The 15,129-nt window shown below is 37.1% G+C and overlaps 1 protein-coding gene across 2 annotated transcripts in view; it reads right to left on the reverse strand.

Moving 5' to 3' along the window:
* grk6 (G protein-coupled receptor kinase 6) overlaps nt 1–15,129 on the reverse strand; it is a 149,475-nt gene that overhangs the window by 62,325 nt on the left and 72,021 nt on the right. For both annotated transcript variants that reach the window (XR_003937336.1, XM_030154607.1), the window contains exons 3-4: nt 14,212–14,324; nt 1,060–1,137 (exon numbers count right to left, since the gene is read on the reverse strand). Coding sequence is in view for 1 of the 2 variants with exons in the window: in XM_030154607.1 (XP_030010467.1) it covers nt 1,060–1,137; nt 14,212–14,324 (191 nt within the window). In the remaining variant the exon portion in view is untranslated. The remainder of the gene's footprint in view (nt 1–1,059; nt 1,138–14,211; nt 14,325–15,129) is intronic.

A 15,129-nucleotide genomic window follows, 5' to 3' on the forward strand; every position in this document is an offset into this window, starting at 1 on the left:
TAATTGATTTGGTCTGGTTTAATGGATTTGGTCTGGTTTAATGGTTCTAGTCTGGTTTAATGGGTCTGATCTGGGTCTGGTTTAATGGGTCCAGTCTGGTTTAATTGGTCCGGTCTGGTTTAATGGTTCTAGTGTGGTTTAATGGGTCCAGTCCAGGACTGGTTTAATGGATCTAGTCTGGTTTAATGGATCTGGGTCTGATTTAATGGGTCCGGTCTGGTTTAATGGATCTGGGTCTGATTTAATGGATTTGGTCTGGTTTAATGGATTTGGTCTGGTTTAATGGATCTGGGTCTGGTTTAATGGATCTGGGTCTGGTTTAATGGATCTGGGTCTGGTTTAATGGGTCTGGTCCGGTTTAATGGATTTGGTCTGGTTTAATGGGTCCGGTCTGGTTTAATGGTTCTAGTCTGGTTTAATGGGTCTGATCTGGGTCTGGTTTAATGGGTCCAGTCTGGTTTAATGGATCTGCTCTGGTTTCAAGGGTCCAGTCTGGTTCAGTGGATCTGATCTGGTTTCATGGGTCCAGTCTGGTTTAGTGGATCTGATCTGGTTTAATGGGTCTGGTCTGGTTTAATGGGCCTGGTCTGGTTTAATAGGTCCGGTCTGGTTTAATGGTTCTAATGTGGTTTAATAGGTCCAGTCTGGGTCTGGTTTAATGGGTCCAGTCTGGTTTAATGGGTCTGGTCTGGTTTAACGGGTCCGGTCTGGTTTAACGGGTCTGATCTGGTTTAACGGGTCCGGTCTGGTTTAATGGGTTTAATTTTTCCAAATACAAAACAAACTATTTGTCCCATTTCTTCTGCGTAACGAAGTACAATTTTCACCAAATTCTATTTCACGCTTGTCTTCATTCTCTGCAAATACTTGTAGTTTTTAACTTCAGTGTGAATGTTTCAGATTCTGTAGTAAACCTGTTAGTGTGGATGTCTGATTTGGATCACCATGACATAAGTGGAACTGTTTCTGCAGATATAAATGTTAAAAATAAAAGCTCCACCCCTTTATTCGTCATTCCTAAAAAAAAAAACGACTTTACCCACCGACTTTAACATTTACCTTTGGGTTGAAATATTTCTCCACCAGTTCCTGACCGCACTCCTTTCTCTTCTCGTCTGGCGTTACCTCATAGTCCGCCTGCAGACAAACACACACATGAACGTATGAGTATGAGAATCTGAGGGTGAAGACGTGAGCATCTGGAAATCCACCCAAACTGGCTTCATTGATGGAGTTCACCAGAGGCCGGATCTGCGGTCGGATCGCAACGCTCTACGAGACCACGTGATCACGAGCCCGGTGACCTCAGGGTTTGAACAACAGCTGCACTTCTGCATCAGCAAAACAGAACAAATTCAGGGGTTTCTTTTGTTATACGGGTCTGGGTTACAAAACAATAATAGCAAATGTCATAATTAGGGATACACCATAATTGTTTTTTTTACAACCGATACCAATAACCCAGTGGTTTTCCAACTTTTTACAGTGGAGTACCCCCTGAGATATACCCCCCCAACTCTCATTTCAGCATTTGTGATTGGAAAAAAATTAAGCAAAACTTGTTCCTGTACCAAAGGTGTCTGTATTTTTAAAACTTTGTAAAAAAAAAAAAAAAAAAAAAAGCATATATTTAACTGTAATATATAAAAAATAAAACCATTTTAATGTCAATTTTTTGCAAAACATAAACTGAAAAGTGCTCTCTCTCATTAAGACGAAAGATAATTAAATTGGTCGTTACTTAAATGAACCTTTCATCAACAAAAAAAGTTACTTAGCTATTCAAACAAACTCATTTTGAAAAAGAAAAGTGCAGACCTCTGCCAAGACAGATCAGCGCACCCCCCCCCCCCCCCCCCGAATCACCACCAAAATTTAATCGTTTGTTCCTTGTGCCAGTATCAACATTTCCTGAAAATTTCATGAAAATCCATCCATAACTTTTTGAGTTATCTTGCTAACAAACAAACACACACGCAAACACAAAGCAAAGTGATCACAATACCTCCTGGCGTAGGTAATAATATAAAATATAAATGTTCTTCAAACGTTACCAAAGCTTAAACAAGATGACAAACAATAAAACTATTATATGAATGTATTTATTGTGTTTTATATTTCAGCATTAATTCTCATTATTTATTTTCTATTCTGTACATGATGACTTATTTAATGTATTTTTCCCCAAAAAAACTTTCAATTACCCTCTGGGCTTCTTCCAAGTACCCCTCTTTAGGAACGCGTGTGGTAACCGATAACTTCCTGCTTCTCATAACCGATACCGATACCAAACGACAATAGTTCCCATTCTTCCAATTCTTTTATTCTTATTTCCAGTCAGTGTTAAACTCAGTTAATATTCAATAAAGGCTTCTACAAAACCAAAAGCCTACGGCTGCTTCAAATGGACAATGGACCAAGGGTTTTCAGTTACTATTTATGTCCACAAACATAATTTGCTGATGATCACCGAACCTTGGGGGACCGAGCCTTTGCTGCAGCTGCCCCCACCCTATAAAACTCACTCCCACAACACATCAGGAACTTGGACTCAACACAAAACTTCAAATCATTACTCAAAACTCACCTGTTCAAACTTGCATTTTCTTGAGCCCCTTTGTTCTCTCTGTTCTTTTGTTTTGTTTGTTTGTGAAGCCTCTTTGAGTGTCCAAAAAAGCACTATATAAGTGTGATGTATTATTATTATTATTATTATTATTATTATTATTATTATTATGATCGACCACTGTTTTCAGACCTAAAGCTGTGTTCATCCTTTTCTCTATAATGTGTCCTCATGGAGAGGAAAAGGCTGAACGTGGACAACATCCATAAAATTGGGGTTGTGATTTTAAATTTCACCCATTATCAATGGAAGAAGAACTTTTTTTTTTTTTAATCATAAATAATTTGAACTTTGACCTACTTTTCTCAAAATGTAACCACATCTATCCTGCATCACTGGCAATCTATAAACCCAGTTTGGTTTGAATTCAAACAATAGTTTTGCTGCTACAGACATGTAAAAATTTTCCCCATTATAAGTAAATGGGGAAAAAAAAAAAGATTTAAAAAAAATTCATTAAAAATGGGAACTTTGATCCACTGTTCCCAAAATGTAATCAGATCTATTCTATTCTGGGTCGCTGGCAATCTATAAACCCAATCTGCTATGAATTGAAGTAATAGTTTTGCTGCTAAAGTCTTAACAAACAAAGAAACAACCTACATAGAAAAGCACTCAGAGAGTGCAGACCTCCGCCAAGGCAGGTCAGTCCCCCCCCCATCCCACCCCACCACCACCACCACCAAAATGTAATCATTTGTTCCTTGTTCCAGTATCAACATTTCCTAAAAATTTCATCCAAATCTGTCCATAATTTTTTGAGTTATTTTGCTAACAGACAAACATGAAAACATAACCAAATGGAAGTAACAAACAAAGAAAAAAACCAAACCAAAAATAATACCCCTTGCCTCCCCTTCAGGTGGTGGGGTAATAAGCAGAAAATATGAATTGGCTTGAATTGGCTTCCAAACCTGCAGCCCGCTTTGATATCCTAAGGTCGTGTTTGTCTACGTCCTCGTGATGTCGGGTTCAGATCTAACCAGTGTGTGGTTAGCAGAGGTAATGATCCAATCTGTGCAAATCAGCCTCATGTTATTCTACCTTTATTTTATTTCTCTGAGGTTAAGGACAATTGAATAAAGTCAGTCTTATCTCAAACCAGCCTTTTCTTTACATCCATGTGTTGTTGCCTGGCTTTAATGGTGTGATCCTGCATTTTTGAAGTGTTGCCACCATTTGAAGATCAGTGTTAGTTAGTTAGTTCAGTTATTCATTAGTTCTAGAGGAAGACCTTTGTCTGGAGTCCTCAGGAAATCAGAAAGAACATCTCAAAGTAGGTTTTCTGAAGTTAAACAGGTTTACACTGAACACACTGAGATTTACTGATTACATTTTATTGTTCAATTTCGATTTTGTTGTTGAGTCTCAATCAATTGTTGAAGAAAAATATAAATTTGGATCAAAATGTATTAATCCCAGGGGGAAAATTTTGTGTATAACAGTTGCTCCATTCAAGTATGATAAAAAGTTGCAGGACAGATATTATCAATCAAAAAAAAAAAAAAGAAAAAAGAAAAAGAAAAAACAAACAGTTCTGCATCTTTTCATGGTCATCAGATATGACCCATTTGGATGTTCAGAGGCTCAGTCGTTACCATGGAAACACTGTCATCTTCTACAACACACTGATTCACCAGTAAAATCTATGCAGTTGGATCAATGACAGTGGATGGACACACTGGGTTTATGTTCAATTAATAATATATTTTGCTGAAAAAGTCGCTTTTTCTTCAGTTATTGTTGTTTTGATAGAATAACCTTTAAAATTATTCTGAGCTTTAATGAACATCTACATCATCAATTAATTAAATACAGGAAAATGCCTGAATTTTACTGAAAAAAACAGAATAAAGAGGATAATATTATAATAAACGGTGATAAATCACTTAAGAAACATTAAAACAGAGAGAAAAATTAATTTTGGAACTGCCATAAAAGCAGCACTGGGTCTTTATGGGCTAAAGTTGAATTGTTGCTAAAGTTGAAATGTATTTCCATGAGTTCCCTATAAACCAGTGGTTCCAACCTTTTTTGGCTCATGACCCCATTTTAACATCCCAAATTTCTGGCGACCCCAGATATTCAGAACAGAGACATTTGTTTTGCTAAAATTAATTTGTTTCTGATCATGTAATAGTTTGCTATACTAGGTTGCAAATAAATGTTAATCTTAGACAACATTTAGTCTATATAATGTATATTATTATGGACGGAGGCAGAAAAGCCAGGTGTAGATTACTACACGAAGGGAGAATTTTATTTTCCTTGTATTTAAAAGGCTGACAATTAATACTGAACAAACAATAAGTCCAACTATGAATTATGAAAGAGCTGCAGCATCTGAAACATCTTGAATTTCCCTCGGGATTAATCTCTCTCTCTCTCTCTCTCTCTCTCTCTCTCTCTCTCTATATATATATATAAATATAAATATATAATCTATGAACATTGGAATGTCACATGATCGGTTTAATCATCATATGCCCTCTCAGATATTATATCCTGCATTTTATTTGAACTTGATTTTTATTAGGAAAATTGTGTGGTGTTTTAAGTATTATGAAATATACATTGAATCATTAAAAAAAAAAGTTATTAGTAATTTTTTTTTTAATCAATTACTAGAAATTTCAGGTGATTCCATTTGAATTCCAGGTGACCCCACAGTTGAAAAACACTGCTATAAAGGGTTAAAGTGTGTTCAGTGTAAACCTGGTTTGAGGTGTAACTGCAGGTTTTTGGGAGTCATGCTCCACACCGTGCAGTTCATGAACACATGTATCTGCTGCTCTTCCATCTGCCTCCATCCTCTAGCTCAATGACTTGCAGTAAACCGAGCCTGACTGGAAACCTCCAAAGTGCTTCCTCCGCTCTCGCAGCGAAAGCCTGTAAACTAATGCTAAGTGACAGCGGAGACGGTTCAAATCTCATTTCAACTCTCCATCTCGTTCACTCGCCGGGCTCTCAGAGAAGAGACGGGAAGCGGTTGTGGGGTAAAAGACGTCATAATTGCTTCGTATGAGAGTCGTATCCGCCGGACGGCCGAGGGTTGGGCAGTCAGACTGGAGCCACGCTGCCTTCACAGACAAACAGACAGAATGATATGCTCTTCATTAACCTCTGATCATCATGAGCAACAATGGCCCATCCATTCCACTCCATTATTACTCATGCAACGTCCTTTAACGCACAAATGAACCGTCGCTGCTGCAGACAGTCAGTTTGAAACGCACCTAATGAGTTAAATGAGATCATGTGGGAGGAGAAGTGGTTTCAGCTGACTGTACGACAAATATACCTGAACCCGAAAGGTCTGTCTGTTAAGTATGACTGTTGTAACTTCTGAAAGTTAGGCCCAAACAAAGGTTGAAGTTTTTGTGTTTTTTACCTCCACCAAGGAGGTTGTGTTTTTGCCAGCGATGGTTTGTCTGTCTGTCTGTGTGCAAGATAACTCAAAAAGTTATGGATGGATTTGGATGAAAATTTCAGGAAATGTTGATACTGGCACAAGGAAAAAATTATTACATTTTGGTGGTGATCGGGGGTGGAGGGGTGGGGGGGCCACAGGGGCCCACTGATCTGCCTTGGCAGAGGTCTGCGCTCTCCGAGTGCTTTTCTAGTTTTATCAATGTATTTTAATTCATATTCAGTCTTTCAAACATACAAAAAATAAGACCAACAGATGCCACAAAAAATAAATAACTAGAAAAGCATTCGGAGAGCAGAGACCTTCGCCTACGCAGATCTGTGTCATCGCCCCCCACCCCCCCGATCACCACCAAAATTTAATCATTTGTTCCTTGTGCCAGTATCAACATTTCCTGAAAATTTCATCCAAATCTGTCCATAACTTTTTGAGTTATCTTGCTAACAGACAAACATGAAAACATAACCAAACGGAGGTAACAAAGAAAAAAGTTAGCTAGCATGCTAACTAGCTTCAACTGTTAACTAGCTTCAACTGTTATTTACATTCTCCTGAACTGTACAAAACAGATAAACGCAACATGAAGTATGAAGATGTGACACCTAATGAAAATGATATTCTGTATCAGGGAAATCCATAAAAATGTGGTTCAACAGTAGTAGTTAGCTAGCATGCTAATCTTAACTAGCTTCAGCTGTTACTCAATTTACATTCATTCGGAACTGTACAAAACTGATAAATGAAACATGAAATATGAAGATGTGACAGCTAATGAAAATCCTGTTCTGTATCAGGGCAATTCATAAAGATCTATTTTGATGGTAATAGTAGTTAGCTAACATGCTAACGTTAACTAGCTTCAACTGTTACTTTATTTTCATTCTCCTGAACTAGACTAAACAGATAAATGAAACATGAAGTTTTAAGATGTGACACCTAATGAAAATCATATTCTGCATCAGGGAAATCCATAAAAATCTGGTTTGACAGTAGTAGTTAGCTAGCATGCTAATGTTAACTAGCTTCAACCATTACTCAATTTACATTCATTCGGAACTGTACAAAACTGATAAATGAAACATGAAATATGAAGATGTGACACCTCATGAAAATCATATTCCGTATCGGGAAAATCCATAAAAATCTGGTTCGACAGTAGTAGTTACCTAGCATGCTAATGTTAACTACCTTCAACTGTTTTTCTCCTTTGATCAAGACTTGTAACTTGACTTATCAGCCTCATCCACTTCTTCTGCTCTTTATCATCACACGTAAAGTGCTAGAATGAAATTAATGTAAAAAAAAAAATGTACGTGGAAAGCAATGAGAAAATGAAAATATCAGATTAAAGACAGGCCTATATTTCTTATTTCCTCTGTTGGTTTTCATCTGCTAACGGTTTCAATATTAAACATACTGCGATGCATGTCTCTAAAAACAAAACACTTCCTTAACCACTGCAAAATAAAATAACTAGTGTTTTTGTTCATTGCTTAGCAAAGTTACTGTTGTGCAAACTTCGCCTTCCTCTTGTGTTTCTTCAGATGACACACACCTGCAGTGACTGAACTCTAACAACACTTCGGATGAGTTTTGTAGAGGTGTTAAAAACAACCGGATTATATTATTAAATGTATTAAATTAAACTTGTACAGTTGAACATTGTGCTTAACTGGCACCACAAGTTTATGCATATTATTTTTTGTAATTCTGAACCAGTTTTTAACTCGTTAACGTTGATATTGACACAGGCTATTATTAGAAGCCTGGTTCGTAACTGACTCTTGGCTTTTATTTGAGGAAATACGGTTCTCTCATTTGTCACTGTCTGAAAACTGCACTTAATCACATTTGATTATTTTCTTGTTATATTTGGCACTTCCATATAAACAATTCCTGCACAGACTCCACTTTGTCACGTTCGCTCTTCTCGGTGCTTGTTTTTGTTACTATTCGGGCAATTTTACTGTAAGCATCAGTGATGAAGAGCTAAATGAACCCCTAAATGACAAGAAAATATTGTTGTAAAGAGTGTTTAGTACGGAACCTAATATAAAACAGCCCTAGTTGGATGTGAGTTGTAGTTTTGGGTCTGAAAATAGAATATAAATGGCAGAATATGGTGTTCAGTATTGATTTAATACTCTGTAGTGTTTATTCTCTGAAGAATCTCCAACTTCAGAAGTGTGTTGAACTATTTTTCGGAGTGTGTATTTAAGGCAGAGGAGGAGGAAACCAAGGTTTATCATTTATCAACCGCTACACAAAAGGACAGGGCGACCACACACACTCGGGGGGTTGGGAATAAAACACGACTGTAGCCAAAACATTTCTCAAGTGAGTGAAGCGAGCAGCAAGCAGCGAGCCATTCACTGTAACAGATGAGGTCAACGCAGAAGTGGGAGGTAGAAAAGGGCGACTCGCTGACGTCGCCTTCAGTCCTTTGCTCTCAGAAGTCAACAGTTCACATATTTCATTAAACAGATATTAAACTCCACTTCCTCCTCCTGGGGATCATTAAGTTTCCTGCATCACAACCACAACAAGAGGAGAGTCGTCTCACGGTTTCAGCCTCCACCCAAACACAACGGAGGTGAGAAGTCATCAAACAATAGACCCACTCCTGTGTGACAAGAAAGAATCCCTTCATACAACCTGAGCTTTCCACAGTTTTTCTCCTCTGTTTGATACAACACCTCCACACCTGTTGCAACCTATTTTTTTATGAACCTCCAAAAAGCTCTGGAGTGGAACATTAGTACCATGTTTTTCAACCTTGGGGTCGGGCCTGGAATTCAAATGGGGTTGCCTGAAATTCCTACTAATTAATAAAAATAAAAATTAACCCTTTCATGCATAGTGGTCACTACAGTGGACAGCTATTCTACAATGTAATTCAACCTGAACTTCTATAACAGTACCTGCATAATTTCTGCATGAGTGAATATAAAGGCTAGGAAATAAAATGTTATTAATATTTAACCCAGAAAGACCCTGTACTTATTTTTTTTATGGCAGTTCCCAAATGATTTTTTCCCCTCTATTTAACCATTCTTAAGTATTTATCAACATTTTTTATTATATTATCCTCTGTATTTAGCGTTTTTTTTGTTGTAAAGTCGGTATTTTTCTATATTTAATCTGTTGATCATGTTGATGTTCATTTAAGCTCAGAGTAAATTCAAAGGTTACACTGGTCTACAATTTTTTAGAAATGATTTGCTTCAGACATTAAATGTGCTAAATGTTACGTATTTTAATAAGATTAATTGGAAAATATAGGACAAAAGTGCCGGTTTGCTGATGTTTTCAAGGTATATGATTAAGTGTTATTACACATATATATATTGGTTTATGTACATTTATATAATAGTTTTATAAATCTTCCACTAAATAGAACCTGTAAAGTGAATGTATTCTAATGTGCAGACAGTGTTTTGAAGTAGATCTTGTAGCTCTGAGACAAATATTCCTTTTGAGTCAAACCCATTCTCTCGTTCACTCTTGAATTTCACATTTTGACCCAAGGCTGTATCTTGGAAAGTTCAGCCAAGCAGCATTTTTGACTTGATTTTTCTTTATCAGTGACTCTCATGTGGTAAAATTTCATTACTTTTATTCTGGAAGCGTTTTCCTTGTAGACCAGTGTTATTAAATCAGAAATAGCGAACACAGAAAAAAAAGTGACTTTTTCAGCAAATTTATCATTAATCAAGTGTCTCTATCCACTGTCATTGATCCAACTCCATGGGTTTTACTGATGAATCAATGTTGTAGAAGATGGAGATGTTTCCATGGGAACTACGGAGCCTCTGAACGTCCAAATGGGTCATATCTGATGACCATGAAAAGATGAAGAACTGTATTTTACACTAATTATTTACATTTTCATGGAGTTAAAAAAATGTCCAACTGAGTGGACATTTTTTTTAACTCCATGAAAAATAGGTTCATCAAAAAATTTCAATTGCAAGAAAAAAAAAATTGACTAAGGTTCTCATAATTCATGCATGAAAGGGTTAAAAAAACTTACTAATAAAAAAATATATGGTGAGTTGAGAGAGACAATCCCAATCCATAAAAGACAAACTGTGAAGCTGAAACTGAAGCACTGTGGCTCTGTTTATCTGTCAAATGTTCATTGTGGTCAGTTTCAGATGCTGCAGCTCTTTCATAATTCATAGTTTGAGTTCTTGTTTGTTCAGTATTAATTGTCAGCCTTGTAAATCCAAGTTGGACTGACTGTGCATATCCTGACCAAGGAAAATAAAATTCTCACTTTGTGCAGTAATCTACACCTGGCTTTACTGCCTCCGTCCATAATAATATACATTATATAGACTAAATGTCCTCTAAAATTAAGGTTTATTTGCAACACAGTATAGCAAACTATTACATGGTCAAAAACAAATTAATTTTAGCCAAACAAATGCCTCTGTTCTGAATGTCTAGGGTCGCCAGAAATTTGTGATGTTAAAATGGGGTCACAAGCCAAAAAAGGTTGGAAACCACTGCATTAGTAAAACCCATGTAGTTCGACAAATGACTGTGGTTGTAGAGGCTTGTTTTGATGTCCAGTTAATGATATATTTTACTGAAAAAGCCACTTATTCTTCTGTTTTCTCTGTTCTCCTACAATAACCTTTGAAGTTATTGAGATTTTATGAACATCTGCATGATCAGTAAATTAAAAATAGGACCAATGGCCCTGTATCTTACCAGCCAAATTAAAAGCTTTGGGAAATGTATCCAGATGCCATTTATTATCACCCAGTTCTGTGTATTTATTATATTACAGAAATAGCCCATGTTTTGGTCATATTCCAATCAGATCTGTAAAAAATTAAAATTCCAACTTGATATCATTGATACTGATTTATTGGATTAGTCCACTTCCTATCTGTTATAATGGGAAAATTTTTCAAAGTCGCACCAAATCCAGAATCAGATCCAGAAGGAAATAATTTCAATACCTTGTGTTGACATCATCATACAGAAGCTGTATACCAAGTTTGAAGTCAATCAGAACTGGAGTTTCAGAGAAAAAGACGATTGAAATTTTTTCCCCATAAGAGCCCATGTTAAATTTTCCATAAGTTCCTGGATCCAGAAGAAGATCCTGATCAGCATATGAACATTATGTTTTGGTCATCTCCCCGTCAGGGCTGGACTGTAGAAATTTACACTGGATATCATTTATATTTACTGAGTTATTGCATCGGTCCATTTCCTATCTCTTATAATGGGGAAATGTTTCAAAGCTGCACAAAATCCAGAATCAGATCCAGATCCAAATAATTTTTTGTTGACATTATCATAACGAAGCCGTATACCAAGTTTGAAGTCAAGCGGAATTGTAGTTTCAGAGAAGAAGATGATTGAAATTTTTGTAACGGACGACAGACAATGCCGCCGCCGCCGGATGCCGCATGACGACAATAACTTACGGCCTGTCTGCCGGTAAGCTAAAAACTGGAAAAAAAAAACAAAAAAACGTATTTTCAGTGGAGATTGTCTATTGCAGGCAGTGAACCGCTGAATGAAAGAGCGGCAGAGTATGGTCGAGTAGAGCCGAGTCATGGAATTATTACATCACACGACCACACACTCCTGATCAGAACAGTAAAGTCGGCATCTAAAATCATTGGAGCACCATTATTACCATCACTACAGGACATCTGCACAAATGGCTGCAGGAAAAAAGGCACTGGGCATCATACAGGACACAAGTCTCTTTTATTTTATTATCTACCGTCAGGAAAGTACAGAGGTTCCCAAAGTGGGGGTCGCGATCCCCTGCTACCAGTGGGGGGTCGCGAGATAACTTTCAGAAACAGAAAAAAGGTGTAGGTGGGCTCGGCTATGGAACAGTTATATACAAATCACATTTCAGTCTACCTCAGTCAGTTTAAGTATAGGCTTAGGACAGATCTGATTCAACACATTTAAATACTCCTCGTATACACACTCTCCCACCCTGACACACACTTATACATGCTCTTTTTCTTTTTTTCTCTGTTCATATTTTTGTTGTACTTTGTATATTATTGTTTTATTCCTATTGTCTTTCTTTAAGCTAATGCTATAATGAGGTGAGATTAATTTTATAAGCCCCACAGGGTTTTCTGATCTCGCCTGCACAATTAGTTTCATTGTTTGTCCTAATGTTTGATTTGTTGTTGTGCAAAATAAAAAAAAAACTCTTGATGCGATCCCTGAGGTGGTTATGACTAATTAATTAACACTAAGTATTGTTGCACCTGTACTTTGAAGGAAAGATGTTGATATTGTGAGTTTCAACGTGCGTAGGAAGTGCTTTTATTCTTGAAACAGCAAAGGTTTCATTAATACTAGTGATGGACGATTCATGAGCAAATCATTCTAAAGAATCAATTCATTTAAGTGAACGAGTTGAATCGATTCATGAATGCAACGGAATCGATTCAGCTGCACTTTGCTAATATTTTGTTTATTATCACAAAAACTGGTCAGAATCACTCATTAAGTCGGAGGCAGAAGGGGTGTTTGACAGGTCGTCTCCATGGCAACATTTCTGATTGTATCGCGAGACTAGTTGCTGGAGACGGACAGACCGAGCCGAGGCAGTGAACCGCTGAATGAAAGAGCGGCAGAGTATGGTCGAGTAGAGCCGAGTCATGGAATTATTATATCACACGACCACACACTCCTGATCAGAACAGTAAAGTCGGCATCTAAAATCATTGGAGCACCATTATTACCATCACTACAGGACATCTGCACAAATGGCTGCAGGAAAAAAGGCACTGGGCATCATACAGGACACAAGTCTCTTTTATTTTATTATCTACCGTCAGGAAAGTGCTTACAAAGCATCAAAACCCAGATGGTTTTTCTCCTCAGACTACATGGCAGCTGAACAACAGCTCAGCCAGAAGGAGGTAGCTGGGAGCCTGCAGCCTGACCTTCAGCTTTTATAATTGTATTTATTTAGTTAGTGTTTTTACATTACAACAGGAGGGTTAGTGCTACTTATTGTTAAGTATTTTTTATTGTTTCTGCAATTGTTATTGGTTTGTTATTTATTGTTTGATATTGGGCAGAGAGAGAGCCAGGGCACACTGTGTTTCATTGCCATGATACTTGTACCCTGAACACACATGACAAATAAACTTGAAACCTGAAAATTTGAATCGTTCACAAATCGGTGACTAATTCACGAATTGATGACTCACTCAATCATTCAAAATAACGGATGGATGGAGGGATGGATGGATGGATGGATGGATGGAGGGATGGATGGACTCAAAACCCACCTTTTCAAAATAGCCTACCCACCATAAGTTCTACTCTCCATTTTACATCCTCATTTCTACATATAGTAATTATTATTTTATCTGTTTATTTCTTTGTATTTTATGGATTGTCTGTTTTATCTTGTTGTGCAGCGTACTTGGGTGTCTTGAAAGGCGCTTATAAATAAAATTTATAATTATTATCATTATTATTATTATTATTATTATTATTATTATTATTATTATCATTATTATTATTATCATTATTATTATTATTATTATCCACCAAGGAGGTTATGTTTTTGCTGGCGTTGGTTTGTCTGTTTGTCTGTCTGTGTGCAAGATAACTCAAAAACTTATGGACGGATTTGGATGAAAATTTCAGGAAATGTTGATACTGGCACAAGGAACAAATGATTAAATTTTGGTGGTGATCGGGGAGGCACTGATCTGCCTTGGCGGAGGTCTGTGCTCTGTGAGTGCTTTTTTTAGTTATTATTATGGATGGATGGATGGATGTACAAACTGTTTTAAAGTCAATAATTCCCTCCAGTGCGTCAGTCTCTAACTCCAGCTCCATCCATCCACCTCTCTTGGGTTTTGTCTTTTTTCCCCTCATGTTTTCATCTCTCTATAATCACACACTTCCTCATTTGCATACTTTCACTCACACAAACATGTCCCACTGTGGGCAACAACTGAGGATCAATTCAGAGGAAAAGGAAACTCAAGTGCCTCAGAATCCCACCTCCCTCTCCCATTCCCACACACTTCAGACACAAAAACATTTTGTGACACACTTCCCAAACTCTCCACCAACAACTACTTCCAGGAATGAGACGAACACTAAACACACACACTCCCTCCGTTTCGTTTCTTACCACGGCGTCCAGAAACTTGACGCAGCGTCTCAGCTCGGGTCGAGTCTCGCAGAACTGTCGGAACAGTAACCGTCCGATGGGCTGTCGCTCACACAGGCTGCTGTAGTCCTTCTCTGCAGAGACAAAGACGGACACGGCGTTAAGACGGAACACACACTGTAAGACCGGATAAGTTGAGTTTACTTAAAAGATTTGAGTAAACCGGTTGCCTTAAAAAATTTAAGTAATGAGTAAATGAAAACTTCAGTGTATTAAACTTAAATGCTTGATTTGAATGGAATTGCTATTGTAAGTACAACACACTAAATGCCAAATAAATTTAACTTAAAATTTGTTGCAATGTCAGTTGCTTTGTATAATCATTAACTTAATATCATCAGGTCATCGCACTCATTTCCAACTTAGTTTACATTTGAATCTTTTGCAAAATAAATTACTTCATGAAATTGTTCAAGTTCATTTACTGTAACTTGGATAGAAGTTAAGCAGGAAGACAACTCAGTTTAATTCGTCAGTATAGAAAGCATTCTTAATTTGACAAGGTTTTAATATTTATACTACTTCAACACAATTGGAAATGAACAGGAAAGCCACTGGCTCTGACTCATGGTGCAACTCTACAAAAATACAAAAACAAACACAAAAAGACCAATAAACACTGCCATACACGCATTAAGTCCAAATTAACACTAACCTCACAACCCCGCTGAACTCCTGCACATAAAAATAACACATTTTCAACAACATGCCCAATACCCACAATGCAATGCAGAGATAAAAAGGTGTGGTCATGACTAAAACCTAGTGATTTAAATCCATTCAACTTAAACTTTTTCGTACTTTCAACTGTGTTTACAAATAAGTAGAATATACTTAACATTTTATAGTAATGTAATAAAACTTAAATCATTTAAGTAC

The sequence above is a fragment of the Sphaeramia orbicularis genome, chromosome 14 (genome assembly GCF_902148855.1).
Source record: "Sphaeramia orbicularis chromosome 14, fSphaOr1.1, whole genome shotgun sequence".
NCBI classification, from domain to species: Eukaryota; Metazoa; Chordata; class Actinopteri; order Kurtiformes; family Apogonidae; genus Sphaeramia; species Sphaeramia orbicularis.